At 46.3% G+C, this 21,771-nt stretch overlaps 1 protein-coding gene across 1 annotated transcript in view; it reads right to left on the bottom strand.

The window, feature by feature from the left end:
* Positions 1–17,367, bottom strand: part of LOC141941347 (TOG array regulator of axonemal microtubules protein 2-like) — a 33,338-nt gene extending 15,971 nt beyond the window's left edge. The window contains 9 exon segments of the mRNA XM_074863907.1: positions 983–1,029; positions 2,071–2,243; positions 3,811–4,046; positions 4,498–4,782; positions 5,505–5,639; positions 8,044–8,178; positions 8,454–8,594; positions 9,331–10,655; positions 17,344–17,367. Coding sequence (XP_074720008.1) covers positions 983–1,029; positions 2,071–2,243; positions 3,811–4,046; positions 4,498–4,782; positions 5,505–5,639; positions 8,044–8,071 — 904 coding nt within the window. The 5' untranslated portion in view covers positions 8,072–8,178; positions 8,454–8,594; positions 9,331–10,655; positions 17,344–17,367.
* Positions 17,368–21,771: the final 4,404 nt, after the last annotated feature.

The following is a 21,771-nucleotide window of genomic DNA, read 5'->3' on the forward strand; positions in this document are numbered from 1 at the left end:
CTATGGGGCGTGCCCAGTATTTGGCAGAACTAACACTGAGCTCAGGGACCAGTGGATCTTATCCCTTTTTTCACATCAGCAAAATTATTTGTTAAATTCTCATCTTTCCTATTGCTACAAACCCACAGATGACAAAGGAACAGCAACGGTGTCACTGAGGTTTTCAGCTTACAAGTACTGGCTGACACAGATCCACCAGACACTGCATTTTGCCTTGCAGAACTCTTATCGCTAGTGATAATGTGAGGCGGGGAGGGGAGAGAAGCCAGTAGGCATCTCCTACCGCAGCCTCAGTTTGCAATACTGACATATGCAGATAGAGTAGGGGAAGAGATTGGTAATCATAAAACTAGCAGATGTGGCTTGAGGCACATGAGTTGCACAAAGGAAACCTCAGTTCATTACTCAGCATTTAATTTAGGCTTGTGCTTTAAGAGGACGGAAAGCTCAGATCCTGCATAGGCTGGATCCTTTTTTAAGTCTCTTTCTCTGTAAATGGAAAATTCACAAGGACTTCCTATCACGCAAGGTTCCACTATTTCTCCCAGAGCAAAAATAGGCAATGTTGATTAATCTACCTCATATCTCAAAGACCTTGGTTCAGAAACTGCACCAAGGGAAGGTTTTCTCCTTCAAGTGTAGGAGGAAGGAGTGGGAACATTTCTCATTTCATGTGAAATGCCTTGTTTTTCTCTAATCTTTGTGACATTAGAGACTGTGCAGGGATGTTTTCTTTTCCTGCTGTGCATTTCCAGGGCCTCAAGGTACCCGCTCCAGCTCCTGCCATTCATAACCCCATGCTGGAGTCATTTTCACTGAATCACCAGAGCACATTTCCCAGTGACTGGGTTCTGGGGGAGCCATCTGAGCATATGAAGGAATTGAAAAAAGTGACAAGATGGTATTCAACCAAACTTTCACAGTGCCACCCATGGGTCAGGACTCCTATGGTCATTTTAGGACAGCCATGCCCTGTACCTACCTTGAAATTTAACGGTCTTCTCTTCAATTCTGCTGCCTGATCTTGGCCTTAAGAAAATCAATAAAAGAATATATGAGGAGATAGAAAGAGAAGGAGGGGTAGCGTTAAAGGCGGCAAACTTTCTTAGCGTGGTCGTCCTGATGAAGGAGGACATGCAACTCATAAACCCAAGAATATGCAAAGCTGATTAATTGTTATTAAACTTTCGGTTGCTGGAGTCACACAGAGCTCATCAAGCTCTAGTTGAAACACAGAAGTCATTCTTCAGTTTGGGCCAATTCTATCTAATTCTGCTGTCTCTCCTTTTGGAGCTAAGTGGCTCTCACTGTTACATACGTCCTTTCTGACTCAGCAAGAGAGGTTAAGCCGGCTGCCTTTACTCTGCTGCAGAAGCCTAACTTTGCCCGGTCATGACTTCAGCTGATGACAGTATCTTGCTATACATGGTAATACCACTGCTGTCTCCTTAGAATAATATTACACCTCCCTGCTCTTCCAAGAAGAAAAAGGGTTTTTCCCGCTCAACTGGGAGGTAAGTATATTCAGATTGCATTTTAAAAGTCATGCTGAAGCATGGAACTATATTTCTATGTCTCCTTATTTATTGGAGATAAACCAAGATTTATCCGGGCTCTCATTTCACAGTGAAGACCCAGACACAGAGAAGCTACAACTGACACTTACAGAAGCAGCATCTGAATTTGCAGACAGCTATACAACAGCCAATACTTGCCCTAACATACTCTTGCAGGTACAGAAAGATCACACACAAAACCAGATGCTGTATTCAGATCTATGCAATACAGTTGCCAAATGGCACCACAAAGATTACAGGATGAATCGGTATCAGAGTTCAGCAGAGGACCTGCTTTTAAGGTTCTCTTAAGTCTTGCCTCCTCCTCCCCACCACCACTCTTAGAGTGTATGATGTCAGTTTTGATATTGTGCTGGATCATCACAGACACACAAAATGGTGAATGCACAGAAGTTTGCCTAAATATATTGGAGAGCTGACTGAGCAAAATAACCTCATGAGACAAGAAGTGCAAGGTGAATGGCATATTGGAGAAGCAGACACCTTGGCTTACCTCATTTCCAGGGCCTTTTGGAAAACCAGGTGCGGAGAGCTTGGGGGAGGCACTGCGCTTCTGCCAGGAGCCTCATCAGATGGTTTTGCAGTCTTGGGGATAGGGGGAATCAAAGCCAATCCCAGTGACTTCTTCCTATCCCCACCGTTGCAATACAAGGGCAGCAGGGAAGCCTGGAAATAGAAGAACACAGTGCTCAGCTTGAGCATCCAACCTTCCCCCTCTGATGCCACAAGAAGTTTAGCCATGCTCTCAGCTAGGACTTGGCAGGAAAAGTCAAGCGGATGGAGTAGCTTGGCCTAGAATGGGCAATGGAAAGGGAAGTGGTGAGGGAGAGACTGTGTCCCACACTGTTGCCAACTCTCTTCCCCTCTCTCACCTCTCTGGTAGTGGCTGCATTACCACCTGGCATCCATCTGCTTGGCATAAGGATGTTCTAGGGTGCCATTGCCTCTGTTAGCCTTTCTGAGGGTACAGGAACGGGTTTAGATCACTGTCCTCTCACAGTCCCTGAAGCGCCTACCAGCCATTACTGAACTCTGGCCAAGTCCCCACAAAGTCATTTTGCATGCTGTCAAAACCTGCTTTTCTCAAGCCCCTAATTTTTGTCTGCTTCTACCCTTCCTACAGTCCCCCACCAGCCTTCAGCCCAGATGCTAATGTGCTTTCTGGATGCTCAGTGCTCTCCAGCTCCCACACAATTCATCATCTCAGGCTCACTGTCATTTACGAAGTTCAGCAGAGCTCCCTACCCTGCTGTTCTGCGTAAGGTCTCTCTGCCTGCTGAAATTACTTCAGGCTCCCCAATGACATGGCTAGGAAGGGGGATGGAGGGAGCGGGGGCAGACACACACCCTTTCTTAGTATCCCATCATTCTTGTCACAGCTAAAGAGCCAGATCAAGACCTGTTCAAACTCCAGTGAAACCAACAGAGTTAATGTCAAGCATACATTTGCCCCTGTATCTGTAAGACTGAAATAAAGTACACTATAGCCTTTTATTGGTTATCCTGTTCACAAAAGCTGTTATTCATCTGCCTTCTCCTGTCCACCACGGCAAAACCAAATCAGCTGCAGCTTCTGCCCCTCCTGCAAAGGCAATCGAGTGGATGGGGTCTGGACTTCATTCCCCATGGCCAGAATTGCCAGTTTCCATCACTTACCCATGGGCAGACCCATGGGGGAGGATGAAGCTGCACAGAAGCCCCTGAACTCCAGAAATATTGTTAGAGATAACTGCGCAGGAGAACATGACTGTACAACTCAAAAGCTGAGACAACCTCAAGTTGAGTTTACAGGACTGCCTGCTCCAGCAATGATACCTTTTTCTATCTAAACCAGACAGAGCTGAATTAAAAAGCCACCAGGACACTGGTGTGTCTGCACTGGTGTCACAGACGCCTGTATTTTACTAACTGTAGAAGGATATGCTTGACCAGATTAGACACATTTAGTTGCTCCAACTGGTTGCTGGAGTTTTCTCAGTCATAAAACACAGCAGGAGCCACCAGAGAGCACAGAAACTATTTAGACACCTCTTCTCCTATTGATGTACACTGAGGACATGAAGTCTGTGGTATGCATGTTGCAAAGACATCTTGCAGCACAACGTCCAGCTGAGCTCTTCCTTGGATCAGCTGCTTCCCTGGACTCGCACCACAGGGAAAGAAGATCTCAGAGCTCTGCCTACGGGCAATAAACTGAGGAGGCACCACATGTGATTTGGCTTGGTTTCCTTACTTGAGCTCCTTTTGCCTCTGACGTCAGCTTCTTGTTATCCCCATCACTGTCGTCACAGCCTGTGCCATTTTCCCCATGCTCCTGCTCTCCGTTGCTCATACTGCTGAGCTCAGAGGGAGGAAGGCTGTTCTGGATGGGAGGCAGGGGCTTGGAGGTTGCCAGGAACCTCTGGGAAGCTGACGTGGAAACTAGTGGCTTCAGGGGAACCCCCCCAGGGTCACTGCCGTTAGTCAGGCCTGCAAAGTAGAGACACAAAGTGTAATAGAAACAGCACTGCAAACATAAAGCACTCACCGCTAGATATTTCATTGGACAGATTTCTTGGAAACTTCTAAATAACTGCACAGGGAAACATGCTCATGCTGGCAGCCACTTGAAGCAGGCCAGTGGACAACACTTACCCACTTCCACAGAGCCATCAGAGAAACACCTGTTAGACAACAGGGAGCCCACGGACCTGTGCTTACCCTGAATGTCACCTGCACACACAACCTCCCACTCCTCTCCCTGCCCCCCAGTTATGCACTCCTACAGCAACAGGAGGGCTACACAGGGAACTGAGAGCAGGGCAGGTTATTTCAGGGGGGCACATGCAGGGGAGAACTGTTCAGTGGGAATGGCAGCTAGCTCTCTAGGCTGGGAAAAGACCCTTCTTCCCACAAGAGAGTGGGCAGGCTCCCGCCTTACCTCTATGTGAGGCTAAGAGATCCTCAGACATCCTCCTCATCTTCAGCTTGTCCTTGATCGGAACAGTTTTTCGGGCAGCACTGCTCACCTCCCTCTCTTGGAGTTGCTGGGTCAAGGGTCGGTGAGAATGGTGGGAGAGATCACCACCATCCCCAGTACTGAGGATGTCCAAACTAGCCTTCATCCAGCCATCCAGGGAAGGAATGGCCCTTGGGTACGGATGTTCCCCATCCCATAAATTAGGCTTCTCTTTCATCTCGGTTGTTAATATGGACTGAAAAGAAGCTGTAGATCAGGTAAAAGAGAAGTGAGTTAGAGCTGACCTCACACCTTTACAATCAACCCATCTAATGAGTGAGGCATTCAGGGGCTTTTTTAATCATTCAGAAGATCAGTTTATTTGTATTTTTCATAAAACTAGCATCAGTTTAATTCTTCTGAACAGCATTGAGTTAGCAAGCCAGGAGAGAGAGGTTGAAGGCCCCACTGGTAAGAGGGAAAAAAAATTTCCCATTTCAGGACTTGGCTTCTGTGAAGACTACCAGTAAAGACCCACTCAGTGCTACTGATATTTCTGGAAAGCATAAAGACATCTCAGCAAGCAGGCAGACCATGCCAGCATTTCTACAGCATCTGAGGGGTAAGCAGAGGAAGAACTGGGAATTTACCTACGGCGAGACCATACATCAATAGCAAGAATAGAAACAGAACTCACATCTCATTACCATGCCTGATTCACGGCCAGTTGGGCCACAGTCTCTGTACTGTACACCGTGATCTGGCTACTGTTGATAAAGGAGAAAGCATAATGAACTAGTAGAGAGATGTGATGCCATGCACACCACTGGAGGAGGGCAAGATCATCTGCAGCTCTCTGTCAGCCACCTACTCTGACACAGAGTCAGCACATGAGGACTGACTTCCAATGAACATTTCTCTCTGAAATCAGCTTTTTTTTTCATTTGGCTGAGGACACCTATGCACATTCAACCCCTTTCCATCCTCACCTTCTTCTTCAGTGGTCCACTTGCTGCCACAAAACTGCAAGTTTGAATCAATGCTTCCGCCTCGCAGAGCTATGTATCTGGGTTTGAATTTGGGAATGCTCCCACAGTAGACAGCAACCGGGGTGTGGTACTTAGCTTTAAAAGAAGGACAGTACAAATTACTCAAATTTGCAATACAGAATCGTAGAGTCATAGAATGGTTTGGGTTAGAAGGGACCTTAAAGATCACCCAGTTCCAACCCTGCCCTGCCACGGGCAGGGACACCTTCCACTAGACCAGGCTGCTCAAAGCCTCGTCCAACCTGGCCTTGAACACTGCCAGGGAGGGGGCAGCCACAGCTTCTCTGGGCAACCTGTTCCAGTGTCTCACCACCCTCTCAGTAAAGAATTTCTTCTCACAGCTAATCCAAATCTATCCTCTTTCAGTTTAAAATCATCACCCCTTGTCCTATCACTATACTCCCTTATAAAAAACCCCTCGTCATCTGCCCTGTAGGTTGGCCACTTCATCTGACAGTTCCCTCACGACCCATAGATGCATCTCATCAGATCCCATGGACCTGTGCACCTTCAGGTTCCTTAGATGGTCTCAAACCTGATCTCCTCCTACAGTGGGCAGTTATTCATTCTCCCAGTCTCCACCTTTGCCTTTTTTGACTTGGGCAGTGTGGCTGCAGCCCTTGCCACTGAAGACTGAGGCAAAACTGTCGCTGTGTACCTCTGCCCTCTCCGTATCCATGGGAACCAGGTGTCCCATTTCCTTCCAAAGAGGGCCCACATTTTCCCTAGTCTTCCTTTTATCACCAAGGTATTTAGAGAAGCTTTTCTTGTTGTCCTTGATGTCTCTGGCCAGATTTAATTCTATCAGGGCTTTGGCCTTCCTAACCTGATCCCTGGCTGCTTGGACAGTTCCTCTGTATTCCTCCCAGGCTACCTGTCCTTGCTTCCACCCTCTGTAGGTTTCCTTTTTGTGTTTGATTTTGCATTTGATATGGAGAGGAAAAAACAGACACCCCTTCTCCATAGAAGACTAACACACTGTGATGGTTTTGGCTGGGATAGAATTAATTTTTTTTATAGTAGCTAGTATGGGGCTGTGTTTTGGTTTTGTGCTGAAACCTGTGTTGATAATTCAGGGATGTTTTCACTATTGCTGAGCAGTGCTTAACAGAGTCAAGGCCTTTTCTGCTTCTCACTCCACCCCACCAGTGAGCACAAGAAGAGCACAAGGCTGGGAGCGCACAAGAAGTTTGGAGGGGACACAGCTGGTACAGCTGACCCCAACTGACCACAGGAATATCCCACACCAATGGCATCACACTCAGCATATAAACTAGGGCGAAGATAAGAAAGAGGGGGATGTTCAGAGTGATGGTGTTTTGTCTTCTCAAGTCACCATTACGCATGATGGAGCCCTGCTTTGCTGGAGATGGCTGAGCACCTGCCTGTCAATGGGAACCAGTGAATGAATTCCTTGCTTTGCTTTGCTTGCATGAGCGGCTTTTGCTTTACCTAGTAAACTGTCTTTATCTCAACCCACAAGTTTTCTTACTTTTACCCTTCCGATTCCCTCCCCATCCCACCAGGAGGGAGTGAGCGAGCGGCTGTGTGGAGCTTAGTTGCCAGCTGGGGTTAAACTACAAGACATACCAAGTAGCGACCTGCAGTCCTGGCGTCCACAGCGATCTGTTTGCCCTCATGCTATTCTGCTTTGTGATGCGCTTGCATTCCAGCACTGTGACAGACAGCTGAACATTCTATAAATTTGCACATGTCTGGCAGTTGCGCATCCATGGCTACAGGATTCCTTCCCTCTCCTTTTAAAGGGTAGGCAACACACCATGGTCTCTAGAATTTGACAATGTCTAGTAAGTAGATGTTTTCAAAAGCTAGTTTGAAAGTGCTTTGTTTCTTTAATTTCCACTCAATTTTGAGTTGGGTTTTGTTGGTTTTCTTATTTCCCTTCACAACACAGAAAGTACGAGGACACAGTTAATCACCAGGTGTTATAACTAAAAGGTCTTCCCTCTGCATTACATGTCCCCAATATTCAGTGGGCTAATTTGATTACTCTATATGTAGGATCAGATTGTCCATCCAACCATTCTCCTTTGTTCTGCGTCACTGTTACAGGGGTTTATTCTGTGCTTTCTTCACTGCAGAGACACACAACCCCAACATAAACAGGGCCTGCCTCAAAAAATTTCTAATCTTGGCTGTTCCTGAAAATTCAAAATTGTACACAGCTTGTTTCCCTGCCCCTTGTCTTGGCCAATATCTTGCCCATTACCCAGCCCCTAAGGCTGGGCCCTCACTTGTACAGCATGAAGAATAGTTGCTGCACTGGCCAGCATCTCCAGGCTCTCATGATCAGCGCTTTGAATGCAGCTTTTGTACACGCTCTGCCTCCCTGAGCTGAGCAGCATTCCTGGGCACTGTCACTGCTGCTGCAGGCGAACATCCTCCAGGAAAAGGCTGCAGGAACAGGATTGCAACAAGCCCTGGCTGAAGAAGTCTCCAGTCTGCTGCAGTCCTTTACCTGCTGCAAAATCATCTTGCGTTGCCATGGTGGGGGGGGGGCATTGGGCTCTCTGCAGAGGAGAGTCTGCTCGATGTGCTGCTGGTCGCTGGGCCTGATACAGCTGCTGGTGGGTTCCTCTGCAGCATCGGGAGCCTACATGGAAAAATAACACAGCTAGTGCAAGTCACAGCCACCAATCCCTGGCATTACCCTGCCTACTGAGGTTCCTGTGTACGAAACTGCTCAAGTCAGGTGGTGTTAAAACAACATAAAAATACATTCAAGCTATGCTTTCAGCAAAATCATGGCCATAAATTCCAAATGCTGGAGGAAGATCGCTGTTGACATAATGGGGGAAACATAACTCCACCCCAGCAGCTGCTCTCCCCATGGCTGTATGAGCACGGCAGTAGAGGCACGTCTCTCACCGTGGCCGCTGCTGTTGGGCCCAGCGCAGCACACTGGAGTGGTTCCCGCTGAACTCAGCACTGCCGCTGCAGCAGGAGCATCGTTTCACATATTTGACAACAAAGAGCTGTAACGCCACTCTGGACTTGCTCCAACAACAACTGAAAAAATGAGGGATATGATAGTTTGCTCAATTTTAATACAAATGTACAGGGATTTAAGGGGGGGGGCGGGGGGCACTGGGCTAACAATACTGCAAACTGGTTGGTGTAACCCCTATGTCTAGCACTTTCTACCAGTCTGTAAGATTTTTTCTGTAGAAAGGGATAGATAAGATTTTATGACACATCCATGAGTAATTCTGAGCCACAACTCAAACCACAAGCCAAATACTTCAAATCTGCCACCCACTGGGAAAGGAGGGAGAAAAGCAGTTGAAAAAAACTGCTGTTGTAGATAAATTGCCTACATTTATAGTGTTGCTGAGGTACCTATAGCACTTGCAGCACCTCAGAAAGCCTGAGGCTACAGCATAACCCTTATTTAGGGATGCCAGCTACCCAGAAACTATCCACCATGCTCACATCAGCAAATGCACATCCCACAGGACTAGTGGAGATGTAGACAGCGTTATAGTTCGCAGGGCATATGAGGGTAAAGGAGGTTTATGCTTAGCCCTTCAGGTTAGGGCTATAGCAAAACGTGACACTTTTCAGCTTCAGTCCCTGCAGTTCGTTTCCTTACCAGTTTGGTTGCTTTCACTTCGAAACTCTATAGAAATTTGTTTTCACCTTCTGACACAGACTTCAGTCACCATACAGGGCTTGAGCTTCCTTAAACGTATTAGCCCATTTCTTACGGTCTAAGTGAGAAGTAAGGGGATTTTCCAGAGCGTACCTTAGGATAAGAGGTCAGGATGGTAAGGCAGCAGTAAAATTCCTATAAACGTCAGTGAGTACAGAAGGGTGCCAATGTGAACTGCTTTTGAAAATCCACTCTTAGGTGCCTCTAGATCTCTGCAAACAGAATGACTATCAGCTAAATATAGTCAGAAGGATCAATCACAGACACAGTTCAGTTAAATTATTACAGAAGGAAAAATTCCTCCGTGCTCAATGGAAGAAGCAAAGGCAGGTCCCTATTAATATGTTCTGTAAGCTTAAAACAAATAACAAAGAGTGCCTGTACAAGGACTTTAGATACTCTACTACCAATCAAATTTACAATCAGATAAAATGGTATCCTCAAGAAAATGTCAATAGAAATTGTTCATAAGGCCCTGTACTGCTCCACCCCCTGCCCAAGATATTTAACTCCGCTCAAAAGCTGTCAAAGCGTTCATCTAGAGTAAAGCAAGTGATTTCCGAAAGGCTGGAGTTAGCTGAGACAGTTAACCCACTTCCGACTTCCACTCTTTTTGTTAGTCTAGATAATTCACAGAGACAGCTTAAGGTCAAGGAATGAAGGTGCTTAGAGGGTTTTTAGAGATAGCTCCCATTACTTTCAATGAAAGGCAGGCACTAAATGGCCTAAAAAATACAAATGTAAATCTATTTGGACTGTGTACTTTAAAACAAGGATTGGAGGTTTTATTGTGAGTGGGATTAGGGCATAAAGCAGGGATTAAGGTATGTTTTCTTTGGTCTCATTGCATAGGATGAATATCTAAGAAATATGCCAGTGGCAATTTTGGCTGGTTAAGATCACCTCCTAAATGAAGCTGAGAATGCCCCATTGCTTAAGGTATTAAAAATGCCCAAGAGAAAACAGTAAGTACCAGAAATGAGTGTATCCTGTAGCTAGAAGGCTGTCTCTGCCACTGACTTACCCTGTAACACAAAGCCAGGCTCTCCATGTCTCAGTTTTGTTACTCTGCCAGGCTGTCCTACCTAAATGCTAGCGCACTATAAAGCGTAATGAGAAAGGGCATTACTTATGGCACCTCCATGGCCCCCAAAGGCTTAATTGCCTAAATTCAGGGCATAGTTCCTAATTCAGGTCAGCTACATGATGTGAAAACCCCCAAATGTACAGCTATGTAGGGTCACCCCTTTCTCCCTTGCACCAACACCACTGTGACTGAAACGATAATGGCAGTCATTTGCCTGCAGCCTGGGGGAAGCGCTGAGTGAGCAGGATTCATCTTTTGGCACTGCTGACAGGAGCATGGAAAACAAGCTGGTTCCATTCTCTGTAGAGTGAATAGTGGCAGTGGTTCGCTGCTGAGTGAAAAAAAAAGTGTTAGAAAATGGTTTCTGAAGAGGAAAAAAATGAAACCCAGCTGCATTTGAACAGCTCTAGGCCCTTGTGATGTTTCAGTAGACAGTAACTGTACTCCTTGTCATTCCTCTGCTGGGTTAATCAAAAGGAAATGCATCCTCTGGGATTTTCAGCTTCTTTGGATCACTAGCACCCAGTAAATGAAAACAGAGATTATTTAATGTTATCGTTACTTACTTTCCCAACTAACACGCTATTTCTCTGGTGGCATCCCAGCACAGCAAACATACAGTATCGTCACGTGAAGCATGCTGATGCCAACAACCCTACAGAACCTGTCAGGACTGGAGCTGCTGTGGATGTTGAACCCAATATCTCACCAGCCAGAGGCTTGTTGTGAGGGTAAAATGAAATTGGAGTGATCACGGTCGTTTGGGGGTTTTTTGGCCAGTGGATTTCAGCTTACAGGACCATAATGCATCTGTAGCATGAAGTTTTTATGTAGAGTAAAAAGCCCTCGTCTAGTGGAACTGGGCAGTTTCCCCAGGCCTGTGAGAGAATCACGAGGCAGATCCCTGTGCTCCTAATTGCATCTCTCCCCACTTTTCTAAGTTCTTGGTGTCAAAGCCACTTAGGTTAGACACACAGCTCACAAGAATTGCTCCTGTATCTTTCTGCACAATGATCCAAGTGGGATTACACATCCAAAATCTGTTTTCTCTTACCGTTGAATTTACTGTTTTGAGGAATTTCTGAAGCAGTAAACTTGCTTCCTCAAATGTTTACTGTGCATGGCAAGGAGCACAGACAAAAGATGTAACATGAAAAGCATCACCCATGTGATGCTCTTTTTACAAGTTCTGCCCTCAGCTTTCATTTGGAAGATCTTAAAAGTTCAATGCCCCTATCAAAAGCTCCTGCAATGGCTGCTTCTCAGCAGAGCAGGGCCGCTCAACCATGAAACAAGAGTTACCACAAGCAGCAGCTAACCCAGGGAAGCAAATCAAGAGTTTGGAATAAGCTGATCTGAATGCCAAACCTCATTAGCTCCTTCAAAAAGCACTTGAACAATCCCTCATTCCAGCTCTAATGAGGTGTTGTGCTGGACACCACAGTTATTTGAGTACTGTACACAAGTTTGCTCCCACTGAGCACTGCGACGTTCTCTGTTGGAGCTGCGGCCAAGACTGGTTATTCCCCAAAGGTGGGTGATTGATTGCTCTGTGGGCTCCTGTGACTGCCGGGCACAATGAGATGAGAAGGAGCCAAGTACACTGACACACCTTTGCCTGGAGCATAACCTAGCCTCACAAAAAGTGCTGGAAGGTTTCCCCTCCTTATTGAGGCACTTTGAAGAAGACCCTGAAATTGCAAGATCCTGAGCCCACGCAGGGCGTTGTAGAGCACCTCATGCGGAGATGTCCTCACCCTGAGGGGCCTCCGGGTGCTAATGCTGTATGAACATGAATTAGCTGACAGCAGTAAAACTGCAGGGGCTAGCACTAGAGAAAGCACGCAACAATCAGCTGCTGCTTCTGAGAGCAAGTCTTCAGGGCACATAGGACTTCTGCCATGAAGGACTCTAGGAAAGGCTCTAGATGCCCAACATTTAAAGTTTGGGTACAGAAGCAGTCACAATCAGCACCTTGAACTAATACATCCTCAAATTAAGTCCAACCAGTGGCCCATGTCTTAGAATGTTAGGCCAGATGCTTGTTGGCTCACGTCATTTTCTTGTAAAAGCACTTCCTTAGAAATAGCAGGCTTCTCTCCCTCAGTGCCTTCCTCTCAGCTGCCTTGGGGAGAGGGACCCCATAGTTCTGTGTGAAGCCATCCCAGAGGGCTACTAAAATACATTCCCTGGCCAGTAGTTTTCTCCTGGTAGGGCCTTGCATACTGTTCCACACACCTTTCATAAAGGCACAAACCAACTCCAAGCACTCTGACTACAGCAACTTTCCACAAACAGCTGCATAAATCCAAGGTAACTCCAAGTGAGCATCCTAAGGGCTCTTGTCCTGTCCCTGTGTAATCATCAGGCAGGGAAATCCTCAATGATCTGAAGCAATTTTATTCAGCTGCAACATAAGATCTGAGTTTTGTATTGAAATTTTTCATTATGAGTAACAAGCACTGGGAGCATAAGGTGCAGGGCTGATGTGCAAAAGCAGGAGCATATCCTCTAACGAGACCAGTTTAATTATCCATTTTATTACTCTTACATCTATTCCACTAAAGTCCCTGTACTATTCTTAGTGCTGTATTAACCTTGAAATACAACAGTTACCACTGCTCTGAATTTATTCCCATAAATTCCCATATTATATCATCTAATTCCACAGGCATTTAAATCCTTAGAGTGCCCAAGTGTCCACGTGCTGATGCCTGCTAAACACAGGGGCTGTCTTGCATCTGACCTGTTGCTCAGAGCCCCACACTGTAGTGCACGGAGGGCCCAGTGCAGGATCTTCAGTCAAGGTGGACAAACACCTATTTTCTAATACCTACCAGCTGGCAGCATCTACCTTGGGTGAGCCAGGTGCCAGTAAGAGGTAAAGGAGTAACACGCTGTCTCTGCAACAAACTGCAGTGCTTACAGGGAGGGGTACAAAAAAGAGCTGCCAGATTTGGACACACAGCACAGTAGAGCTGGCTGACAAAACCTTGCAACAATTTGGCTCACTGACCTGACAGAAAACACCACGTTGCCCCACTGCCATCACTTCCAACGTCCAAAAGTGAACATAGCCAAAGAACAGCATGAAAAGTGGAAGACTGCAGAAGCAGGGCTAGCTCTGCTGCTGATTCGTTGCCTGGTCTGCAGAGAAATAGAAATATAAATCTTAAGGCCAGAAAAAAGTTGGGAGCATATAAATGTGACCTCTGCAGGCCACAGATTTTGAACAGGTCAACTTTAGTTTCTTACAGGTCAGTATCTCCAACTGAAAAATGCAGATGATGCTTAGAAGCTTTGCAAAGCTCTCAAAGGCCCTGGCATGACAGATATTGCACAAATACACGTGGTTACCATTGTCATTACAGCAGTGGTCTCTGCAGCAGAGCCCCAGCTTGCTGAATTGTTAGGGGTGAGGGAGCATGGATATTACCAGGAAGAAAGGGAATGAAAAAAAGTGAAGCAAAGGCATTCTCTCCAGAAAGAAGGAGAGAAACAGGACAAAGTAACCAGCAAACACCCCTGATAATGAGCAGAGTCCCTGTATCTCAGCCCTTCAGAGAGTTCGGTTTGTCCTCCCTCTGCTGCTGTGGCAGGTCAGCATCTCCACAACCCAAAAGAAATTCAAGATGCGTTAGACTGTGGATCTTCCCTCCTCATACTCCCCAGATCCAGTTTTCAGAGATTCATACTTTTAGTAATAAACCCCTTTGAAAACAGAGGCTAACCTGCAGGCAAGTATGTTCATCAGAGTGGTGTTGCTTTGCGACTAGACATTTACGTATCAGAGAGCCTGTGAGCTCACTGGAGTTCACTTCTCCTCTCTTTGCTTGGAGTAGAATTATTCCACTTGTCCCCCACATCCTTTGGAGTGAGGTGTCAATGTTAAACTTAGCGAAACATAGCAATTTAAGCCATTGACAAGAGCAGACTTGATTACCATCCTGCAGTGGTGAACCATCACCCCTAGGAGCCATATAACATTGACCTAAACCTCGGCAGGGGACAATTCAGAACGGTGATTTGAGTTTGACCTTCCTAGATTGTACCTGGAAAATAACAGTGTGAGTCCAGGAAGGACCAAAGGTGTACTTTTTGCTTTTTGGCCCCAGTCAGAGCAAGGAAAGTTTGAGCAGGAGCTGAGCACAGACTTGCCCGTTGGCCCACACACAGCAGCAAAGGCAGCCTGAGGGCAGCAGCTGAGCCAGGGTGGGAGCTCTCATTCTGGCATGACAGAGGCTCTCACTCTTCTTATGAAGAGGAGCTCCCCTGTCAGCAAACCACCCCGTCTGTTCTGCAGCTCCTGCCTGTCCTCCTCTCCCCTCCTTCCATCCACCACCCCAATCATTGCTCTTCTTCCACACCTCCCAGGACCGTGTCTCTTTTAAATGACACCCAAGATGTCCGGTACACAGCTGGAGTCACCCAGCAGAAGCTTCCCTTGTGTGGCTTTAAGACTTTTCAAAACAACTTTTTGAACAGAGAAAAATAAAAGGAAAAATCATCAAATCTTTCTCCCAGATTTTATTGCCTTCTGAGAGAGGACGCTTGCACCAAGCAACCTCCACCAGAGCACAGTAAAAGCAACCCCTCTCCTGGCTCCTGCCAGCCCCTGCCAGAGCACCACCTTGCTGAGAAAGCAACAGCACACGAGACAGGCTATCCACCAACCTCCTTCACAAACACGCGTGTTCTTCACTTTGGAAATCTAGCTCCACGTTGTTAAGCTCGTAATCTCCCCAGGAGCTGTAAAGCTCCGCTGTGGGTTGCCTCCCACAGGGCAGTGAGGATTTCTTCTGCTCCAGACCCCGTGTTTCCAAAACTGGAAGCAGGGACAGCCATTTGTCAAGCCAGACCCCTTCTCCAGGAGGACAACAGGTTCCCCCTTCCAGGTGTACAAGCTCAGCAAGCACACAGTGTCACATACCAGGAATAAACAAGGCTGCATAGCAACCACTTCTCTGAAGAAATCTGGAGCGTGAGATGCAAGGAATATCTTTTGCCTGTAGGGCTGGCAGGCAGATTCCCGGGTGCTGCAGCCACAAGGACCCGAGGGACCTCAGGAGCACCCAGACCTTCAGGCAGGGACACCCTCTGAACTGCAAAGTGCTCCCGGTCCCTCCCTGCCTGCTAGTGACTGCTGCACGAGAATCATCCCTAAAGCTTTGCACAACGCACAAGCAAACAGCAAAGAACGCATCTGCTGGAAACTGATAAAGTTTCCACCCCCTTTGCTGCAGGATTTGATCACGTCTCTGCACAGTAAATTGCTTAGCTAGGCAGCGTGAGCTTGGAGCCCCTCTCGGTTAGATGGGTGTAAATCCATACCAGCCCTACAGAAAGCACCACATTCAGGCAAGATTAGGAAAAGAGGAGAACTAACTCCTTCAGCCTGGCCCTCCAGCATGGCATGGCCACAGTCACTGCACCCTGGGCTGTGGAAAATTACGCAATATGCAACGCACAGCAGGTATTTCGTTTTCTACTCTGTGTGTTTTGTTGTTGTTATGCTCATTCAAAAGCTACTTTCAAATGTAAAAATAATCACATTTTCATCATTTCCATGTCTAGTTTGGAAGTCTTCCATAACAAGGTCACTGCTGGCTGTTTTTAGAAACACCCATGTACACAAAAAGAGAGAGAAACTTTGTGCAGAGGTGCAAGGGCTCACATGAGGTTCTCTGTTAACTATGAGTAACAGCAGCTCAAGCTGTCTTTACAATCATTTGGACGCAGAGTGTCCACATGAGTACTATGAGAAAAGGAATTCAGACACTAAGCAGTGAGTCCTCAGCAATTGTATCCAACCTACAAGCCAACGGATAAGTGAGAAGGCGCTCTTTAGCTGTAAAAATGTGCAGTAATTCAGCTCCTACAGGAGAAAAAAGGCCACAGAAAACCATCTGCAGGAGTTAGCAATCTTTCTCCAACTAGCAAAGGCAGCACATGCACCCTGTTGCAATTTGGGGAGATGACTGTCACATCACTTGGTAAAAGCAGCAGCAAAGCCAAAGGGAAACATCCTCCTGCCACTGCTGAGCCACCCCGTAGGTACCAGCGCTGTAGGAGTAAAGGATTCAGCCTTACGATGAGTCACCTTAAACCACGCAATTCTCTCAGCTTCTCCAAGGCTGAGTAATCAGATATGTGAGAAAATAACAACCCTATATATCGCAGAATGGCAGAAAATGAGCTGACTGCAGCAAATGGGTCTCCAAATGTGACATCTCCTGCATGAAACAGGAGAATTCTCTCAAAAGGCTTCTCCCTTTTGCTACAAACAAGAGGCAGAGGACTGCCCTCGGACTTCAGCACTGCTTTAGACCTTAGGAGACACAAGAAAAATTCTGCCTCAGCTGTGTTGTGGGCTTTAGGCAAGATTCAATCTGCTCCAGCTCCTGCCTGAAAAGCAAGCATAGCAGAAATGCTGCTTGTTCACCTTTCTCAATACTTTCTTTTAAGGCAATAAACCCTTTAAGGTAGGAAATTGTCTCTTCCTACACATGCGTGCATCATCTAACAGAGCTGGTCCCACCATCAGCTAGGAACATTACCATAAAATAGTGGTGGCAGTAGCTCTTCAAAGGACTTCCCCAATACCGTTTTAGGTTTTTCCCTTTAATTAAGGAGCCAGCAATGAGCTACCAGCTCAGCTCTAGTGAAAAAGTTAAGCTCCTGGGTGTCTCAAAATGAGCACTTCTACGGGGAAACAGCATTAGCAGCACTGAAAAGTGTGACCCTCATTAAATCACCAAAAGTGACAAAAGTAGAGCAAAGATGGTCAGCTGGTCAGACTAAGACCACCTGGGAGCATCTATGTCCAGTCTCTCTCCCTGAGCACCTGCTTACACTCTCTTTTCTTTTGGTTCAGTAATACTGAAGCTGATGGGACAGATTCAATCAAAGAGAAACCTGAAAGACTACATGCTTAGCCGTAAAAACAGTAAGCCAAAGTTTTATTTCATCCTTTCTAAAAGGAAATAAAAAACTGCAGCCATAATCAGGGAACAGAGTACCTTCCCTCCTTGGGTCAGACCCACTTCACCTCCAGCAGCGTCACTCACGTGGTCGTGCTCTTCTGTCACCTGCACACCCTGTAATGATGCATTACATTACACGGGGAAGGGGCAGCGTCCATGCACTCACATACGTCCTGGAAATGAACCTGGTGACAGCTATCATGCCATTGCTTGAGACAACATGGTATAAGACCTTGCTACAAGGTTAAACCCTCTCTCTCATCCAACCATAGCACCCCAAGAACCTCCACCAGTCCCCCCGACAGAAGAGTCCAATCATCCCTCACAAGTTAACAAAACAAGTTGCCTTGAAATCCCTTTCCCTAGACATGAAGCATGGCCTCTCTATGTCAACAAACACATCCTGGACTTATTTGACTAAACCTCCAGACTCTGCTTTGAAGCCTGGGAGCACTGCAGGCAGGAGCACAGGGCTGAACAGGGCTTTTCCCCCCATCCGCAGCAGGGATGGAAATCATGCCACCTCACACGCTTGTATCCAGAAACCTGCTCAGCTGTTCCTCTCAGCACGTTTTCTTTCACACAGCACGCTTGCTGAGCAGCGCGGCCCTTTGCGGCAGCCTCCTGGCATGCAGGCAGCTTCTTTTTTGTTCACAGTAACCTCTGACGGATTGGGAGCCCTTGGGCTTTCCCCATGGCAACCACTTTTGTGCATTGGGCAAGGGCAATCGATACTGCATGGCATCCAAGCCCATGAGGGAAACAGCCCAAGCGCAATGAGTAAATGTTAATTAGAGCCCAGCAGACAGGTCTGGAGCCAGGGAGCTTACACAGACCTTCTGGTTACGTGACCTACAGTAGCAGAAGCAGGTTATTAATTTAGTACTGGAGGTGCCAATGAAGCTTTGCAGACTTGTAGGAAAGAGCTGAGCTTCAGTAACAAGTACAAGCTGTGCTCCAATGCCTCCTCCACTGATAAAAATTAATGTGAACCGAAATACCAACATACAGAAGAGGTGTGTATGAAGGCCTTTTATTTTTAAAATGTTCATTTTCATCAATCGTGAATACACAGTAATAGAAAAAGAGACAAAAAAGCTGGACAGACAACAGGAAGAGTACAATACTGCTGTATCTGCTTCTCTCTATCTACCTCTGTTTTGCCCAGCCCTGAGGAGCATCAAGACCTTCCTGGCTTTTCCTTATTCATTAGACACTGTCCCCTAACTAGCAGAGGCCGAGGCCTTTGAGAGGGATACCACCTTCTAAAACCCTTCCTCCACCAAGTGCTGTCATGAAGAATAAATCAAATCATCAAGGAGTGACAAGAGAAGTGTGCAAGGCACACACCTCAAGGCCATGAAAGGCAAGCAGAGAGGAGCTGTTACGATACAAAAACATGCAAGGTAGAAAAACCTGCAGCTTCAGCATCTCCATATTGAGAAACCTCTGTTGCAGTGGAAGACTTCTGCACCGCTGCGTGCTGAGGCCAACACCTGAAACAAAACTCTCAAAAAACCAGTGCTTCAGTTTCCTTAAAGGACATGTGTTCTCTGAACAAAGCTCATGAAAGAAAACAGGAAAGGAAATGACAACTTTACACTTGAAAGCATAAAAACACAGAAATACTGAGGTCAGGGAAACTTATGACAGTAATACTTTGGACTTGTAATTAATTATATTGCAATTTACCTCTAATGAGCCCAGAGCAGTTTGCATTGCCACAAATGGCACTTACCACCTCTTCATGAGGTGACTGGAGAAGTGTTAAAATACACTGGGAAACTGAGGCAGGCAAAAGCACTTCAAATCTCACTTAGGATTTCAGAGTAAATAAACTGCAGTGAGACTAGCAAAACACAGCTTCTCTTGATCTAGCAACAACTGAGGTTGAGTCAGCTGAAGGGCAAAATGCTGAGGTGTTTCAAAAAGAAGTCTAAAACAACATAGGGTTTAAAGGCACTGTTCTCATTTACAGAGGTACTATATTAAGAACTTCCAGCTAAGCATTATCAGAGCTTTACATGTGGGGATTAGGGGCTTTCAGACTGATGGAGAGAGTATCTTGACTACCTTTTGTCACATTTTTTTGATGGAGAATGCAGTGATTCCACAAAATTGATGTGATCTGTGAAAATGCACTTGTTTCAACTGTTTCTGTGAAAAAGTAAGTTTTAGACCTGAACATTTGATATTTATTCTCAAATTCTTCCATGAAATTATAAAATTATCTCCATTCTGAGTGACTCTAATTCTACACAATGAAAACCTGCCCACCACCTACCTCAGACACATTTCCAGATCAGACCTTGATGAGACAAAAGCCCACTTCCAGTGGTTCTTAAATATAGCAGTGGAGTAGAAAATGCCTGGGAAGTCATGGAGAATGTTTTAACTTCTGTAAGGGTTGAAAAAAGGACTTCAGGATGTGTCTTGGACACTCGTGATACAAAGGGATGAAGAAGGCAAATAAGCTCCAAACTGCAAGTGTGCCCTAGAGGACAAGGACGAGGTGTCCCAGACATACAAGCACATCCAGTGCCAGTACCCAAATAGGACCCACAAATTGGAACAGGAACCTCCATGAGGCAGCAGAAAACCAGCCCAGTTTAGGACTGCCCAGAGCCCCTCTAACACCCTCTGGCGATCCAGGACACTGTAGACGCACCATGCTTTGCTACCTAATTCATTCAGGATCAGATGGTCCTAAACCAAGGCCACTTGGTTCTCCCTGTTGCTAATCTAGTTAACTGCATATTGGCTAATTGCAGGCTTTAACTATCTGCCAAGTGCGGCATCTCGCTGTCTGTTTGCTCTGGCTACCTGAAGAGTCAGCAGCTGCAAGAAGCCACACCTCATCTGGGGACAAAGAGAAACCATCTGCTAACGCCTGCCCTCGAGTGCAAGTCTGCCTTTCATTTGCTTTACCATAATAGAACTATTATTATATAACAAGGAAAACGACCTAAAACCAAAACAAACAAAAAAAATATCATCACTTCAGGTCACCCTTCGCAAACACAAAGTCTGGGGGCAGATGGACAAAGGAAAAAAAAAAAAAAAAAAAAAGGAAGAAAAAGAAAAAGACCCCAGTTCTTACACAAGCATGTCAAAAGCAGGGCCAGTGAACCACTTTGCAAATGCAGTGTCTGCAAATACACCTCTCATATTCCGGAGGGTCAGATATGACTCAAAAGGCCAAAGCTTTTCCCCCAAGTTTACCAGAATTTAGCCCAAATAATTTTGAAAACTGAACCCAGCTGCTATGGTTTTTACCAAATGCCCGGTCTCTTGAACGTCAGCATGAGTACCTGTCAGTTGGGAGGCAGACCTGGGCTGGTGCACGTCTAACAGGGTGGGCATAAGTCCATTAGCTCCACTGCTGCTGCACCACGGACCACTGCTAGAGAGCAGCACGCTGGTGCTAACTGCAGCTCTGCTCTACTTGCTCTGCTGCCTTGAAGTGCAACTGCAGGGGTTACAGACCTTGATGACTTGCTTTTAAGTGCTTCAGTGAGCTACTGGATGCAATGAGGCAGCTGTGGAACATCAAAGCTGCACAAAAATAAAGCACTTTCCCACAACACCACATTAAAGCCAAGGCAAAAAAAACATGAATTGAGCCCCAGTGATGCAGAGTTCAGTCCTCAGACTTTAAAATCCTTCTGTTCCTACAGAAAGATTAGTTGCACTTGTCCCAAGAGCCCCATTTTTCCCCTCAATACCGTTCACATGCCGAGCAGAAAGTCTGCACATTTTGGGGTGCGGGGCTGAGGCTTCAGGACTTCACATCTGATTTGAAGGCTTCATGAAGATTACAAGCAGAGAACACAAAACCTCAAAACCTGTAAAACAACAATGATCATGGTAACAGAGACGGACCACCATGGAGAGGAAGGATGAAGGTGCAGGGCAGGCATGTTTAGAAGCCCACATTTCCCCATGTTTTACCAGGTGGCAGCCACCAACCCATGTTTGGGATGCTGGACCTGCTAAGTGCTCTCGGTACCCCCCATAGCACAGCATGGGTCAGACAGCAGCCAGCCCTGAATGCACTGGGGGAGAAGTGACACAGAGAAGCAGATCTTTTTCTTTACGTCTTACAAACAGCTGGAAAGTATCTCCTTTCATTCATTTCTGAAAGAGAAAAAAGTGTGATCATTTGGATGGAAAAATAGAAGTGCTAGCAGATGAAAAGATTTGTTCAGGCTATTTGAACATCCATGTAATGAAGGTGATGGAGACTTGAAATGGAGATAGAGACAAGAGAAATTAGGCCTGCAACTCGTTTTACCTGCCATCAACTTTGAAGAGGTCCCGAAAAACTCTTTCAGCTTCCATCAGTCCCTGATAAGAGCTTGGCACGGTGCATACCGCAAGCTGGAGGATACCCAGACTCACAGGCAGGTAACAGCCTGTCTCAAACAGACGACGATGTAACAGCTTCTTCCTCGCTCTCCTGTA

Source organism: Strix uralensis, chromosome 3 (genome assembly GCF_047716275.1).
Source record: "Strix uralensis isolate ZFMK-TIS-50842 chromosome 3, bStrUra1, whole genome shotgun sequence".
Lineage (NCBI taxonomy): Eukaryota > Metazoa > Chordata > Aves > Strigiformes > Strigidae > Strix > Strix uralensis.